Source organism: Littorina saxatilis, linkage group LG17 (genome assembly GCF_037325665.1).
Source record: "Littorina saxatilis isolate snail1 linkage group LG17, US_GU_Lsax_2.0, whole genome shotgun sequence".
NCBI classification, from domain to species: domain Eukaryota; kingdom Metazoa; phylum Mollusca; class Gastropoda; order Littorinimorpha; family Littorinidae; genus Littorina; species Littorina saxatilis.
Window position 1 is genome coordinate 23,554,399 of NC_090261.1, and position 17,500 is coordinate 23,571,898.

At 39.7% G+C, this 17,500-nt stretch overlaps 1 protein-coding gene across 1 annotated transcript in view; it reads right to left on the minus strand.

The window, feature by feature from the left end:
* LOC138953973 (pleckstrin homology domain-containing family H member 1-like) overlaps window positions 1-17,500 on the minus strand; it is a gene marked incomplete in the record, with an annotated part of 204,408 nt that overhangs the window by 31,416 nt on the left and 155,492 nt on the right. Inside the window, 19 exon segments of the mRNA XM_070326000.1 lie at window positions 3,805-3,946; window positions 4,290-4,396; window positions 4,990-5,145; window positions 5,885-6,062; window positions 6,906-7,126; window positions 7,600-7,776; window positions 8,293-8,405; window positions 9,468-9,576; window positions 9,865-10,032; window positions 11,007-11,087; window positions 11,557-11,645; window positions 12,470-12,539; window positions 12,874-12,960; window positions 14,624-14,734; window positions 15,011-15,129; window positions 15,528-15,669; window positions 15,996-16,099; window positions 16,380-16,437; window positions 16,902-17,108. Of these exon segments, the coding sequence (XP_070182101.1) occupies window positions 3,805-3,946; window positions 4,290-4,396; window positions 4,990-5,145; window positions 5,885-6,062; window positions 6,906-7,126; window positions 7,600-7,776; window positions 8,293-8,405; window positions 9,468-9,576; window positions 9,865-10,032; window positions 11,007-11,087; window positions 11,557-11,645; window positions 12,470-12,539; window positions 12,874-12,960; window positions 14,624-14,734; window positions 15,011-15,129; window positions 15,528-15,669; window positions 15,996-16,099; window positions 16,380-16,437; window positions 16,902-17,108 (2,439 nt within the window).

Consider the following 17,500-nt stretch of genomic DNA (forward strand, 5'->3'; position numbering starts at 1 on the left):
CCGCCAGATAAAGACGGTCCGATGTTCAATGCAATGTATACTTCGTCTGTTAAAATGTATTCTTTCGCCAGTCAAGAATAGCATACGTTGTATATTAACATATCCACACAGATGGAGGGAGGGAGAGCGCGCAAGAGACAGACAGAGACAGACGGACGGACGGACGACATAAGACATAAGATCATTTATTGTCCATGCAATTAATTACAATAGATGGAAAAGCGTGGAGAGACGGACGGACGGACATAGACAGACTTGTCTGAGACAGACAGACAGACATAGAGAGCGAAGGGAGAGAAGGAATAAGGAATAGTTCTCCAAAAATGTTGTCTTCATGAGTGAGCTGGAAGTGAATTTCTATGTCAGAAATTACAAGTTCTTTGCTTTGTTTATTTCTACTAGTGTTGCAAAATAAACATTTCATCATAATCATACATTCACATCGAGTAGTTGCCGTTTTAACAGAGAAAGTTCCAGGCTCATCGATTAGTTGTCTTTTTCTTTTTTTTAATCCGTTCAAAACAGAAGCCTCAAAAGTCTGAATGATTCCTTTGAGTGGTAAACAGAAAGCAAAGGAAACTCATTTTGTGATTGCAGGTATTATCAGATGGTTATCTCTTGCTGAACTTTTCAGTACCTCAATCCCCAAACTGATTCAAGAAATATATTTATCAAGTTCATCAAAATCTTATGAAACCATGTGAACCTTGCTTGAAAAGGGGGCAATACGTTAAAATAATGCTAAATTTGAGAGAAAAAAAAGAGACTTAGATTTACAGAGAAAATACACAAACACACACAAACACAAACACACACACACACACACACACACACACACACACACACACACACACACGCACGCACACACACATACACACATTAAAAAAAAATTGGGGGGGGAAGGGTACTCTTTCGAGGTTTTGGTCTATTTCTCAGGAAGACCTTCAGGCTCAAGAATACTGATCTTGTCATTTTGTTTTGTACTGCCAGGATTTTTATATCTCCGAAAGTTACTATTAATCTTTGAAACTATTGTATTTGTTTGCTATGGAATTTTCCGGAAAAGACAGTTTTGTAATGAAATTTGTTTCTGGATATCTTTGTTTGCATCATCAGTTAAAGACCGTTTTTCCCCAGGAATGTCCCAATCAAAAGCCATGGTTTTCTGCACTGGAGTTCTATTCACTTATGTGAACGGCTTAGATCATGGGTAATATTAACACCTTCACATTTAAATGCTTATTTTATAGCCATCCATTGAATTGAGAAGAAAACAAAGCATACTAAACTGCTAAGCATGAAACAAACAAAAAGGAAATACCGGTAAACGGAACCAACAGCATCGTTTTGTATGTGTGGTAGTAAATACGTTTAGTTCACAAAATACGGCGGAAAATGGTGATCAATTTGTTGCACAGCGGCAGGTCACCTTTTTAAACCAAGGCCAGTACTTTCATACATGACAAAGGAAAGCAACTGAGGCCTGAATGAAAAAGTTATAGTGTTCCTTTGTGTGTCTGAGTGATACACTGTTTTAACCAACTATCTTCTAAAACGTAATTGCACTCAGCAGATTTTTCTTCCGCTCATAACTTTCGTGTCACACGGTCTTTGCGACAAAGAGATAGATGGCATTCTCGCAAAACATCATTGACAACTCAGACCCGTCATTTTTAGCCTTGACATTGGGAAGAGCAACTATTATAGTGTGTTTTAAGAAAGAACAACATTGTAGTATCGGCAGAACACGACCAAATGAGTTTCGTGTCACAGCGTTATGGGCGTCAGATTTTTTAGACTTTTTGTTCTCACACTGTAGCAAAATCATTATTAACACAGACCAGTCATTTTTAGCGTAGACATTGAGAAGGGCTACTATTATGGTGTGTTTTAAAAAAGAAAAACATTATAGTATCGGCAGAACACGTCCAAATGAGTTTCCTGTCACAGTGTTATGGGCGTGAGATTGTTCAGACTGACACTGCAGATCATATCTCAAAAACTACTGAGTGGATCTTCATGAAATTTGATATGGATATTTTTGAAGGGATTTTCTCATGGAGGGTTTCTCCGTTTATTGATAGGACAGTTTGATGACGTCATATTTCCCCGTTTGCCAAAAAGTTGAGGCAGAACTTTCACAGTTACAGTTTTTCATCAATTTGATCGAAATTCTTATCACACAATCTTAGATCTAGGCCGGATTATGGGATTGCATTTCAGCTTGGTACCTTAAATTTTTGTTGTTAAAATGTTCGTTCAAAATATGCCATTTTTTTAATTTTGTAAAAACTTATATTTGAAACAGAAAAGTCATATTGGTGTATTCCCTATTGCATCCTTTATCTAAAACTATATAGTTTTATTGTATTGTATTGAAAATTATGCTTACAAATTTAAAAAAAAAACCGATAAATAACCATTATCTTTATTTATGGAAAATTCACTTCAAATTAACTTCAGTCTATTCTTTATCATTTTCTGATTCCAAAAATATATAGTTTCATGGTGTTTGACGTTGACAATATCCTCAAACTTAAACAAATTCGGATCGTTGAATGAAAATTATACTTCCAAGCTCCCTGCAGCTGACAACATGATAAAAGCAGGTCATTTCAAGTGTGGAACACGCTCATGACGTCATACTGAAAGGTGATCAATTTTGGCTTCACCTTGAGATGTTTTATTTCAAACATGGTAACATTTTTAAAGGGGTTTCTTTCTCAGATTTGTGTTTGCCCTCTGTCTGTCTCTCTATGTCTCCGTCTGTCTGACTGATTCAATCAAATGTGTAATTACTTAGTTTTGCAAAAGTCAAACTAATTTACCTAATTGATACAGGTCTCTGAATTCTTATTCAAAACAAATTTAATTGGTGTTTTAAACGCAATAATGGTGCATACTGTGATGAGTAGAAGAATGTGTGTTTACGAGCAGAAAAAGCCCATCAAAGTCAAGAATCGTGTTTTTCTTTCTCTATTTTCACCGTGTATCTTCCTACAGACACTAAGCAACAGTGTGGTACCACTTACAGTGCAATATCTTGTACTTTATTTTTGACGTCTGTGCAACACTTCATTTACCCATGATCTGAGCTGTTCACTTATATGCATGTTTCTTATGTGTATGTTTGTTTTGGTGTGGGTGTGGTTTTTTTTTGTTGTTGTTGTTGTTGCTGGCTAGAGATACTTCTCATTTCTACAACAACAAACAAACAAACAAAACATGCCAGGGAAGGTAAACAAAATCAAAGCAGGCTACGTGAGACTTGTCATAATAGACGTGTGCATATTCATTATATGTCTGAATTGGGATTGTCATGCAAGAAGATGCATCGTTGTGTGTGTGGGTGTGTGAGTGTGGGTGTCTGTGTGTGTGTGTGTGGGTGTCTGTGGGTGTGGGTGTGTCTATTGGTGTGTGTGTGTGTATGTGTGTGTGTGGTACGCGTGGGTCTACGACGGTCCTCGCTTGCAGTTAGGGTGCACAGTCACGCTGCCTGCATCACAAGGGTGGCAATCCAAGGGAAGCAACCCATGTAAAGGACAAAACTACTTTTCACAATCTTTGCCAGTATTGCTTCCCCTGAACAAGAAATTCACTCTCTCGAGCAGCTCTCCATGCATCACGTACCAAATACATGTATAGTGCAATTTACAAAATGATGACACCCTCTCCCTCATTATCCACCCATATCAGACAGACAGACAGACAGAGACAGACAGAGACAGACAGACAGACAGACACAAGCAAACAGACAGACAGACACACACCCACACACACACACTCACAAACACACACACACACCTGTGTCATAAGGGAAGCCAGTTCCAGGGCCAGGTCGCGGTTGAGTGGAAATCGGCCATGCACGATCTCCTCATTGACCTGGTACGCCAGCAACAGCTTCTCTTTCTCCGTCTCCTGCCTGCTGTGGTGCTTGAAGTATAACCTGTCAAAAAAGACATTTAAATCATAAGCGACATCCTCAAACAATATCAGGTGTGTTGTGGAAGACAAGGTGCTTTTCTAGAAATAGTCCATGGACTGTTGACCTGTGTGAATACATGTCATTATTTATAGAAAAGTAGCTTGTCACGTGTTAAAGACATAATGCAATTCCATGTTCCATTGTAAATAAGGCAAATTATTGCAATGAAAGCACATCATTTTCACAGCTAACAGAAGATTCTAATAATCTCAGTCACACAGCAAAATGACAAAACATTATTTTTCCCCTATTATGACTGGGAGAAAATCAACTCATAAAAAAAAATAAAAAAAATACCAATTACCTGTTTTTGTAGACAAGACGGATGGTACGACTACTGTCATCAGAGCTGCTGTCACTGCAGTGGTGATTGTGATAGGCTTGTTCCCACTTTGAGATGACATCACATACCTTCATAAACAACACAGAATTGAAAGTGACAAATTGAGTCTTCCAAAATGTTTGAGTCAGAAAAAACAACACACACAGTCACTGACTGGCTGACTTGCATGTCCACAGTCCCTTCTTCAAGAAAAATAACAATTATATAATCAATCTGATGTAAAGCTAGCAATATAAAACGTCTTCATTTTTTTTTTCTCACAAGAGATCAGCATCTTCCTAGATGCTCTTGCCAGTGTCAATTACAGTAAGCCATAATTCCTTGAAAAAGTTATCGGTTAACACCTGCATGCAAGGATTCATTCATTTCACCATGTCAGTCACAGTTCTATTTGTTAAAAGTTCTTCAGTAGCTTCAATTGGATCACAGTTAACCTCATAGATAAAGCCCACAAAGCTTTATTATCTTGTTTTTTCTTTGAGAATATGCAACTTTAGTTGAATAACTTTACTCTATTTCCACCTTCAAATGTCCCTCAATCACAGTTTGGTTCATAGATAAAACACGCAAAGCTGTCTTTTCTTGTTTTTCTATGCAACTTTAGATGGATAACATTACTCTATTTGCAAGGGGGAAAAAAACAATAAAGTAGAATCTCTACCTTCAAATGTCCTTCCAGACAGTGTTCCACCTCTAGACCAGTGGGGTCATCGGCAAAGAGAGCAAAGCCTGACTGCGCTGGGTCCCGCACACCGATCACCTTGTTTAGTGACGTGATGAATTCCGTCACTGTCGTTGATCCATCGAAACTCACAACCTGCACGTGATAATAAACAGTGTTGCAATCTAGCACGGAACCCTTTTTGTTCCTCTTTGTGTAAATATATTTACACACGCGCGTGCGTGTGTGTGTGTGTGGGGGTGTGTGTGTGTGTGTGTGTGTGTGTGTGTGTGTGTGTGTGTGTGTGTGTGTGTGTGTGTGTGTGTGTTGTTTTATCAGCCTCACCTGTTTTATCAGGTGACAGCTCATGTCTGAACACTAGCAACATGCCTTTTTGTCCTTTTCATGAAGCAGTTCCCTCCCTTATCACAATCGTGATAATACGCAGATTTAAACAGAACCAAACAGTTGATGAACACACTGTTTCAAGTGTTCAGGTTGCATTTGGTGAGTACTGATCATTTCTCAAGAGGTGGGAAGCGAGATACAAGGGGAATATTTAGCAAAGAAATAAAGAATACACTACAAAACCAAGTTTATTCAAGTCGCAGCAAAGTATAAAGGAATGTTGATTGGCTGGGAGTGGTGGTAAAGTCACGCAACGACATGAACATAACTTTAATGTGAGACTGTGATCCATTCTTGTAATAAAGCGCACATGAACAACTTGACCAACTTGGTAAGAGTCATTGAGGAAGTGGAGAGGGATACTGTGGAAGGGGTGGTGGAATTGTACAATCATAACCTACATGCCAGATGGGTTTGTACCGTTTTAAGTCTTTCTCTGATAAAGCCAACAATCGATCATCACACAATCTCTAACTTCTGTACCTACCTGGTAGGAGTCGTTGAGGAAGTGAACAGGGATGCTGATGGGTTGGGAGTGGTGGTAGGGGTGGCGGAGCAGCATGGACATGACCTCCATGCGAGAGGGGGGAGCCTCCCTCGCCCCCTTCACCGTCGTCCTCTCCAGCGCTCGCTGGCAGTAGATGGCGTACTTGCCAATCTCCGACCTGTAGAAAAATTTAGTTTGGGGGATGATTCATTTCTCTCCTTTTTAACATGATGAGAAGGCCTGGAGAACATTGGCAAGCATGCAGAAGAAAAGGGAGGACAGAGGGAGCAAAAATAGCCTAAGGAGAAAGCCCTGGATGGCAAAAAAAGTAGCAAAATATTTGTATGGTTAAGACTAACGCAGAGAAACATCAGCAAGTTTTACACATGAATCTTTAATCTTATCTGAATTTTCCTAGTGAATACAGCATCATACAAAATTGTCCGGAAGCAGCAGAGACAGGAAACACGTGAAAAGTCATGCCTGTAAACACTGCACATGCACAAAAAAATGTCTTCTTCAAAGCTACCTTGCGTCTCATAAGAAAAATAAAACAAAGACAGAACAGGTAGAAAAACACTATATAACTGTAACCACAGTGGAACCTGCCTTTTAAGACCCTCAATTTAAGACTCCCTCCATTTCTCAGATTTGTAGAGGACTTTAAAGCGCTGTACTGCACATGCAGATTTTTCTTCTTTAACTCATTGTCTCCCAGGTACGGATATATCCGTACCCACTCATATGGCTCTATCTGACTAGGTACGGATATATCCGCTCAGACTGTTAGCTTCAGTCGCTTCCTGTAACGTCCATCTAACGCCTGCATTCCAGCGTGTTGATACACAGTTACTACAATTCTGAGTGACCTGCTGCAGCACAGCTGGTTGCGGCTAACAAATTCTTGGTCAACACAGGTGGGGTAGAAAGTATTGAAGCTACCTCATGTCTCAGAAAAAAAACCTCCCACACACACAGAACTGGCACAAACACGTCATTCAACAGCAACTACCTCACTTGCCTGGGATCGGCGTGTCGGTGAAGATGCACCTTGATGAGCCAGTTGACGGTCTGTTTGGGCATGAAGAGGGAGACGGCCAGCGACAGCAGCTGCCAGCCCTGGGTGAGGGCGTGGGGGGAGGGGTTCAGCTTGCTGTCGGTCAGGTCTACTACAGAGGAGGTGGGGGAGGTGGGGGAACCGTCGCACAGGAACCAGGAATGTTTGCCACACAGCAGCAGACTCTGGAATAGCATGTAACATTGCGGATGATGAACTTAATTGAATGAGGAAGATATAGAGCGCTATTCTAAGACCTGAGAAACCAAGGGAAGTTTAGCGCTCTGAATGCATGTGACATGTGCTGCAAGAGTAAGTGAGAGTAATGCAGAACCAACCTTCTGGCACTAACCTAGAATGAACAAGCGACTGTCATATGTATGACATTACTCTCACTTATTCTTGTTGCACAATGTTGTATGCATTTAGAGAGCTTATTTCCCTTTGTTTCTCAGATTGTGCCTGATGTGACATTTATGAAATCCACCTTACTTCACCCAATTTAAGAAGCTGTTTTCTCAGATCTTCTGTTCATAACCTCAGGAAATATAACCCCACTTTAAGACTCTCTCCTTTTTAAGACCAGACGTACTTTCTCAGATTGTTAGAGGTCTTAAAAGGCCCGGGTTCCCAGGTACTGCTGGACTATCTGCCTCACCTGTACAGCAGTCTTGGGCTGGGAGGGGTGTCTGGAGGTCTGCTTGATGAGCTGGCAGTACAGTTCGTTCTGCAGCTCAGGGTGCTCCAGGCACTGTCCCAGTAAGTTCTGCGCCAGTCTCACGTGGAACTCCACCGAGGGCGACTCGATGGCCGTGTTCATAAACTGGTACAGGGTCTGCAGCAAGGTCAGGGTCAAGATCACAGGAAAGGTCATGGTCAAGGTCAACTTGCATTTAAGTATGTTTTACCTGCATGTGGTCATAAACTGGTACAATATCTGCAGTAAGGTCAGGGTCAAGGTCACAGAAAAGGTCATGGTCAAGTACAACTTGAACTCAAGTTTGCTTTACATGCATACCTGAGGAACAAATTTCAGCAAATTGCTCCCTTCTTTTGATTCAGCATTCTGAATGAATATTGAGCAGTGTAAACACTATGCTAATGCAAATTAATAATCAGCAAAGCTTTATACAATCAAAACTCAACCCAGATAATTAAAGAAAAAGGGGATCAAAATGCCCTGCCATATAATTCCAGAAGAATGCTCCTGGTTAAGGGATGAATAAGTACTTGTTTCTTAGCTTTCCTCTTATTCTGCCCTAGCTCCCCCCTTCTCCCCTGTAAACCAACCCTCTCTCCTGCCCTCATCCCCCTTTACAACATTTGTCAACACAAATCCACAGTGCCTGACCTTGAAGAGTTCGGCTGCTTTGCGCTGAAGGTCAACGGAAGGCAGAGTGGTGAGCGGTTCTCGCAGTGGTTCTTTGGTGTACAGCATCAGTGGGTGTTTCCACAGGCCTGAGTCTGAGACAGCAGAGAAAACAATTAGCTGAGGTCAGTCTTTCTTTCTTTATTTGGTGTTTAACGTTGTTTTCAACCACGAAGGTTGTATCGCGACGAGGGAAAGGGGGGAGATGGGATAGAGCCACTTGTCAATTGTGTCTTGTTCACAAAAGCACTAATCAAAAATTTGCTCCAGGGGCTTTTAACGTAGTACAATATATTACCTTACTGGGAGAGCTGAGGTCAGTGCTGTTTGCTTGACATTTAGTGTTCACTCAACAGCAGATGGTCAACTCAAAGCTACTAACAATATTTTCAAAACTTGTCGTAAAAGTTAATTTCAAACAAGTGAGAGTATCCCTACAGACTTCAACATAAGAATTAAGGCACTGGGATGAAAACTGTTTCAAACATATTTAAAATTTATGTGGCAACACATTCCAACGGGACAAACACACATTAAAAAAAAATTGCAATAAAATTCAAATTGACAAAGCTTAGTCAAAGAAAAATCTGTAAATGTTCTAGGCACAAGAGCAGAAATCGAGAAAACACTATAAACAGATGAGGTTTGCGTCTGACATACCATCAGACCTGTTTACCCACACTTTGACGTTGGTGTACTTTTCACCGAGATTCAGCGTATTTTCAAATTATTGAGAGTATTTAGCAACTCACAAGAAACGTTCATGAGCTATTGGTTCAAGGGCAGCAATAACATTGTCCGTTTTCAGAAGTGGAACTTTTAGGCGTTACTGCTTTTTGCTTCGACATTTTCGTCAACGTGCTGGACTCGACGACAACAATGGCGGCAAATAAAATCGCGTCATATTACGTCTCACGTGATTACATTGACCAATCGTCAAAGCTAGATTTTATCCACTGGGATATCGCGAGAACAAGTTCGGCAACCTACTTTCAATTTCTTCTTCTTCTTCTTCCATTTAGTGATCACGATCAAACTTGATTTTTTTAACGATTGTGGTATTTTTTTCTGTTCAAACGTATTGGTCGTATCCTTGGCAACTGTGCGTACAAAATACGGTGAAATCATATGGGTAAACAGGTCTATACCATACTTACTTGCGTCAGCATTGACTTGCATAAGTTTGGCGATGAACTGTTCATAGTCAGTGCCCACTGTCCCTGTCCCTCCCCCTGTGGCCACTGTCAGGTGGTACAGCCACGAGTCCTGAAGAGATGGAATAATAAATAAAGTGTCAGGAACTAACAATTCTATGCTCTGACAGGTCATATGTTCACATAGCAAATAATATAATTTAAATAATGCATGACGTCCATGATTTATTCATAAAAAAAATTGAAGTGAGTAAAAACTATTAAGTTTACTTTTTCTTGAACACCCTACAATGCAACTTAAATCCTGCACATGCATGGTGCCTATCCAAAGTCACACATTTCATTTTCTGATTTTTTTTTCTCTCTTTCCCACACATATATTTTCTGCAATATCCTTTACCTTTTCCTCTTTAGTGGGAATGACCAGGTAGGTGGGGGCTTGGCATGGCGGCCAGATGGCAAAGACGTGGACGGAAGATGAAGCGACCTCTGACTCATCATCTGAGTCGCATGCCCCTTCTATCTCCTCCAGCTTGGCATCTTGCAGATTCAGCTGTCCTATTGGTGTCTGAAATAGGAAACAGAACAAATCCTGTAAGCTTCTTGCACTTATTATGACCACTGCATAATGCTTTTTTCTTGACATTTTTCTCACAAACTTGTGTAATTTATGTTTACAAATTTTGTTTCATTTGCTCTTTTCATTATTAAAATATCTGACAATCTTTTCATTATTAAAATATCTGACAATCTTTTTTTATCAAAATATCTGACAATCTTTTCTTTATCAAAATATCTGACAATCTTTTCTTTATCAAAATATCTGACAATCTTTTCTTTATCAAAATATCTGACAATCTTTTCTTTATCAAAATATCTGAAATCTTTTCTTTATCAAAATATCTGACAATCTTTTCTTTATCAAAATATCTGACAATCTTTTCTTTATCAAAATATCTGACAATCTTTTCTTTACTAAAATATCTGACAATCTTTTCTTTATCAAAATATCTGACAATCTTTTCTTTATCAAAATATCTGACAATCTTTTCTTTATCAAAATATCTGACAATCTTTTCTTTATCAAAATATCTGACAATCTTTTCTTTATCAAAATATCTGAAATCTTTTCTTTATCAAAATATCTGACAATCTTTTCTTTATCAAAATATCTGACAATCTTTTCTTTATCAAAATATCTGACAATCTTTTCTTTATCAAAATATCTGACAATCTTTTCTTTATCAAAATATCTGACAATCTTTTCTTTATCAAAATATCTGACAATATTGCATGCGCATAATGCTCAAAATGTCCGTTGCTATTCCAGTATTTTTAACAGACAACAAAAACAAAAACAAACCATGTCACTCTATAGAAATCTCTTAAATGTCATCTTCAGTGTAGAACTCAAAGTTCAAGTTTAAGCAGTGATTAATTCAGTTATGACGTAATGACACATTACAATGATAAATATTTCAGGAATCCCCAAAAAATCTCCAGTTTACAATGCTGTTTTCTAAATCATTTACACACTTATACCTTGTCTCCTGGCGACTTGAAGTACACCAGGTGTCTTCCCAGCAGCACGCCCCAGCATCGTCGTGTCACACCATTCTTCACCTGAAAACAAGCACAGTGCTCCACTTTCTTCAAATCATTCAGAAAATCTGTGAAAACAAGATTTTCGAAGGGATATCGAGGGGATCTGAAATTGCAAAGTTTCCAACAGAGGATTTGTCGACTAGAGCTTTCAATAGATTAATGACAGATCGAAGCCTTAGAAAAAAGTGTTCACATTTCTTTCAATCTGACAAAAGGTCTCTCAAACAGGAATGATACCTTCAGCAAAAAGTATACTTGTTTTATTGAGGTCTCACATGATTATGGAATTTGTTGTCTTCAGAGATCAAATAAAAAAAGATAAAATTAAAAAAAGCTTAATTAAAATGTCAAAAATCAACCGCTTCATTAACTAACCATTCTTGTTTTTTGTGTCCGAGAACAATACTTTGTCTGTTTTAGACATTATAAAGTAACAAATTACATATCTAAAGACCCGAACATCAAGTGATGGTGTAAATGAACTTACCTTGGTGACCCATCCCTTGACCACAGCCTTGGAGTCCACACTGTCCAGCAGGTTACCTGTTGCCCTCTGTCGTAACACTCTCTGTAACACTGGAGCAGTAACAGTCAAATATTAGACAAGATATCTGTCAGCGTGAGTTCGTCCCCACGTTCGGCGAGAGATTTATTTCTCAGAGTCAACTTTGTGTGCAGACTCTCCTCGGTGTCCGAACACCCCCGTGTGTACACGCAAGCACAAGACCAAGTGCGCACGAAAAAGATCCTGTAATCCATGTCAGAAGTTCGGTGGGTTATAGAAACACGAAAATACCCAGCATGCTTCCTCCGAAAGCGGCGTATGGCTGCCTAAATGGCGGGGTAAAAACGGTCATACACGTAAAAGCCGTGGGAGTTTTAGCCCATGAACGAACAAACAAACAAACAAACAAAAGACATGCAGGATATGCGCAAAAAGTGATCACAGGATAGTTCTAAGCTGTTGTTCAAGAAAGGAAGAAAAGGCGTCCCTGAATTTTACACTAAATCATTTAAACCGCTGAATGGATCAAATATATAGCAACAAATAAACAAACAAAAATTCCCTACTGAGACAGCATTATTTCTAAAAACAGAGAAACCCAGATAAATTGGGAGCTGAGCATGTTTCATTTACTGGTAAATATTAAAATTAAAAAAAATTTGAATGATTGAAAAAAAATTCTAGTCACACACATTTACACAGGCAATCAAAACTGTACAGTACAGTGGAACCCCCCTTTTAAGACCTCCACAAATCTGAGAAAATCAGGTCTTAAAAAGGAGGTTCCACTGTACATTGATGCAACAGAGACAATTGAAGGTTGGAGAAGGAGGAAAAGTACACAGGAGAGGAGGGGGGGAGGGGGAGGGCAATGATGAGAAGAATTTATTATTACCTCTGATCCACCTCTCCAGCTCAGCAGGAGAGTCAGCTGTCAAGTAATAGGTCTTCTTGCAATTGATGATCTGAAGAGAGAAAGAAAGAATTTATTTACAAACACGATTTTTACCAACACATAACGCTTGCTATTCTACTTCTGACAGCTAATTGACAGCATTCCCTCAGCAAAATCAGAAACATTTCTTCCATGACAGAAGAGTGACAACATGATCTTCTTTATTTGTAGATTACAGTGAATACCATTACTTTTTATCTCCAAACATAAGTTCATAAGTATTCGAAGGTAGATCGCATGATCCAATCAGTCAGTCAGTCAGTCAGTCAACCAATCAAACAACCAACCAAAAAACAACCAACCAATCAACCAACAAATCAATCAATCAATCAATCAATCATTACCTCAAAAGACAGCTCTGTTGCTGACTTGGTGATCTTGGTCTGACCATCAAGAACGATGGATCCCTGAGGTTTCTTGAACACGTCATGCTGCACAGAAAGAAACAAACGAAACAATGATAACTCTTCACCAATGTGTAATGGAAAGCTGTTTCCAAACAAAGTGAAAAAGCAGCTACAAAACAAGCTGGACAACTATGGCAGGGAGAAAGCACACCTTCTTACACAGCATGATATTTACTTACAAACACCTCCCAAAATTTGGCCATGGTGATGCTCATTCCGTGACTTGCATAGCCTTGTGCTGTCAGCAGCATGTGGATGTACGTGAGCTAGGCCCTGGACAGCCTGATGCTCTCAAGAAAAGTCAGAGGAAATAATGGCAGCTGCTGCATGATGATCGAGGCCACAAAAATTGCTTCACTCAAAGTGGACGCGAGGAATCAAGAGTTCCAAAGGTGCGCAGTTGTCTTCGGAGGAATCAGAGAGTTCTAAAGGTGTGTTATCTTCAGGGGAATCAAAGAGTTCCAAAGGTGTGTTATCTGCACAGGAATAAAAGAGTTCCAAAGGTGTGTTGTTTTCAGAGGAATCAAAGAGTTCCTAAGGCATGTTATCTGCAGAGGAATAAAAGAGTTCCAAAGGTGTGTTGTCTTTAGAGGAAATAAAGAGTTCCAAAGGGGTGTTGTCTTCAGAGGAATCAAAGAGCTCCTAAGGCATGTTATCTGCAGAGGAATAAAAGAGTTCCAAAGGTGTGTTGTCTTTAGAGGAAATAAAGAGTTCCAAAGGTGTGTTGTCTTCAGAGGAAATAAAGAGTTCCAAAGGTGTGTTGTCTTCAGAGGAATCAAAGAGTTCCAAAGGTGTGTTGTCTTCAGAGGAATCAAAGAGTTCCAAAGGTGTGTTGTCTTCAGAGGAAATAAAGAGTTCCAAAGGTGTGTTGTCTTCAGAGGAATAAAAGAGTTCCAAAGGTGTGTTGTCTTCAGAGGAATCAAAGAGTTCCAAAGGTGTGTTGTCTTTAGAGGAAATAAAGAGTTCCAAAGGTGTGTTGTCTTTAGAGGAAATAAAGAGTTCCAAAGGTGTGTTGTCTGCAGAGGAATAAAAGAGTTCCAAAGGTGTGTTGTCTTTAGAGGAAATAAAGAGTTCCAAAGGGGTGTTAATATTGTCTTCAGAGGAAATAAAGAGTTCCAAAGGTGTGTTGTCTTCAGAGGAATAAAAGAGTTCCAAAGGTGTGTTGTCTTTAGAGGAAATAAAGAGTTCCAAAGGTGTGTTGTCTTCAGAGGAATAAAAGAGTTCCAAAGGTGTGTTGTCTTCAGAGGAATCAAAGAGTTCCAAAGGTGTGTTGTCTTCGCATAAACCATTCTTTAGGTGACGGTAGGCAGATAGGCTCTTTGTCGTGTCTGGTGTCTTCCATTTGTGCAATGGCAGCTCGGATTTCTGGACGCTCAATCAAGTGATGACTTCTTCCAGCCATTACACCTGACCTTGCAGTCTTTGTTTACAAGAATCTGTCAAGACTTTGAGAACCATCAGCTATCCTCAGCTGGTATATGACCTGTAACTGAAAGCAGTTTAAATGGCGGACCAGGATCTGTCCCTTTTATCTAAAGGTGTGTTCTCAGCCAATAAAGACATCATCTTTTACATGAAATTAACCTTGTTGACATCTGGCCTGAAGAAAAGTACACATACAAACAGTTAAGTCTGAAGCAGAAATTAATGCGCTTAATTCCCACCAAAAAATGTACAGGAAACATACCTGTGACTTGTAGAAGAACAACTCTCCATTTCGCAAGACGAAAAAGCGACGTCTCCATGTCTTGACTTTGCCACTCAGCTGAGACAAGTAGCCACATTTCTCAAGTGTGTCCTGGTCAAACAAAAATTAAAACAAAAATTAATTAACTTGTCAACTTTGCCTACAAAGCCTTGCTATACAAGTAAACTAAACCCTCCATTTTTTCTACACAATGCAAAAAGGTTATTATGGAATCTATAGCTAACTAATTGCAAAATGTTCAAACATGGAAAGGCTTCGTTCTCCTTTGCAATTTAAAACATAAAAGGAAAAAACTCAGAAAGATGAAACAAGTATCGCTCCTAGGAACATCTGCTTCTGTTATTGATATGAGTGAAGACTACCTACATGTTTTTGGCTGTCAGCTGCAAACTTGAGGAGTTTCTGTTCAGGTTCTGACGTGTCGGAATCACTCTTGCTTGACATTTCCTCTGGCGGCAATGCATAGTCGCAGGAACCATCAGACACTGAAAGGCAAGAATACGATATAAAAACATGCGTGACAGTTTTAATCTACAAAAAAATGTATACAGCTGGGAAAGGAGATGATCTGGAACTTTACAGCCAACCTCTGAACTTGAACTTTTCCTTGGGAACTGTATGTCCAGTTCAAGTGAATCTGTTTTGGTCCTAGCTTCCATAGCTACCAAAATCATACTGCCAGAACATTAATTTTTAAAGTTTTCAGCGCTTTCTGGGTTTACTTGTCATCATTTCCTATGCCTCCACCATATACTTCCTGCACACTTATGTACCAGCTCTGCAAGTGTCAGCCTATAATATATGCCTGTCATTGACATAGGCTCTGAAGCTGACCATATCTTAATCTACTTAATCTTTTAATCACACACAAAATTGCACTGACCAGGTCTGTGAGTTGCAGCATCACCAGGCCCCTTGGTGTCTACAGTAGAGGCTGTCTTGCTGACAACCACCTCCTCCTCTTCCTCTGACGAGTCTGAAGAACTCTCCTCCATGAAGGGCGTGTTCCTGATCTGAGCTGCTTTCTGAAACAGTCAATGTACGTTTCTTGTCAGTGCACACATGGTAAAACTGCCTTCAGACAAATTTTGAATAAAAGTTCATCTGGTACATATCCAGCAGCTTACACTTTACAAGGCAAGCAAAATGTATGCAGGTTTGTTTTATGAATATACAAAAATGTGGGGATTGCAGATGGTGGCGTTATTGCTGGGCACATATAGGCTTTCAATCACAAAGATGTCATGCAGTGATTGAACTATACAGATTTAAGAATGTGGGTTTGTAAACTGGCACTGTAACATGTTTTTAGCATTTTCACACAAACAGAAAAAGTAACTGCGACTCTTACCCCTTTGAGTGTGGCGTACACAGGGACGCTGACTTCCTCAAAGAGATGACCGATGCCTGGCTGCTGGACTACAAGAGGCAGCACACTGGACGTTGAGTGATGCTCTGTAGACAAAAACCACGATAAATCATGAAAACTGAACATGGCTCTTTGTCATCAAGTTCTGATTAACAATTAAGGTAAAAATAAGACACCCCCCCGCCCTCCTCACAGGCTGACACAGCCTTTCATCCTCAACAAGTATACTTTCAATTTATTTATTATTTATTTATTTTTGTATTATTGGGTCCTACAAATGATCTGAACAATTACATATGAGCACTATCATAAAAAAAAGTTATTTTGACCACACAAGCATTCCGTTCTAATGCATTCTTAGCTCACCTCTGGTTTTCTTCCATGCCTTGGAACGCTTCTGTGCCACTGCATATGCTCTCTTTTCCTGTCATGAACAAAAAAAGACTTCAGAAGGACATCCAATATGTTTTCAAGTACATGTATTATGTAAACGTGCAACCAAAAATGGATTAAATAAAAACAAATTAATATGGGTGTTCCACATGCACGCCTGTGCTGTTTTTGCATATCGCAGTTTGACCGCATCGTAAGGAGACAGGGTAAGCAATGCCTTTTAGGATAATGTACTTGACATGTACAATGTAGTATCATTTGCAGCACAGTTAACTGGATACAATTTCAGCATGCAATGTTTGTAGAATTTCTTGAGAAGGTTAAAATGTTGCTGATATAACGCTTACAGAACCTGTTGACTCAGGCACAGTTCCCTCCTTCAGATCCCAAGGCAAAGTATGCACTCTCATCATCTATAAATAATGATGTCCATGAAATTGAACAAATTGTGGATTTTTATCCAGAAGGATTACAAACAATATTTTCAACACTCACTGAAGCTGGTGACTTTGCACCGTTGCTGCCTGTGGTTGCTGCATCCGTTGCTGCTGCAGAAACACTGCCCCTCTCCCCCTCACCCTGACTCCCCCTCTCCTTCGACCCCTCCCTGTGGGTGGAGAGGGTGCGGTCCTCAGAGTAAAATCTGACCCCCACTTTCTCTGGTGTGCCAGCATCATGGGACTCTGATCTATACTGGTGTACCTGTGGGGACAAAAAACAAAACAACAACGACGTGAGTTTGTCTTCAGTGAGTATCAATGTCATCGTCTGCATAAGGAAATGTTTAGATGGTGAAACGATGGTTATGCAATTTAGGTAAGAGCTTGAAGTGAGACAGATGTGGCTGTACCATACATTCACCATAAGAAGGTTTCTGACTACACTGTAACTGGAAGGACATATATCCGTTACATTTTCTCCTTTTTCCCTCAAACAAATGAACAAACAAACCAACAGACAGACAGAGACAAACAAGCAAACCACAATAAGTATGTTGCTGGATTCTACACAACTTGGATAGTACTTTAAACAAAATTCAGCCAATCTTGCAGGAACATAATAATACACTGTAACAATAAAAAGTTCCTACATAA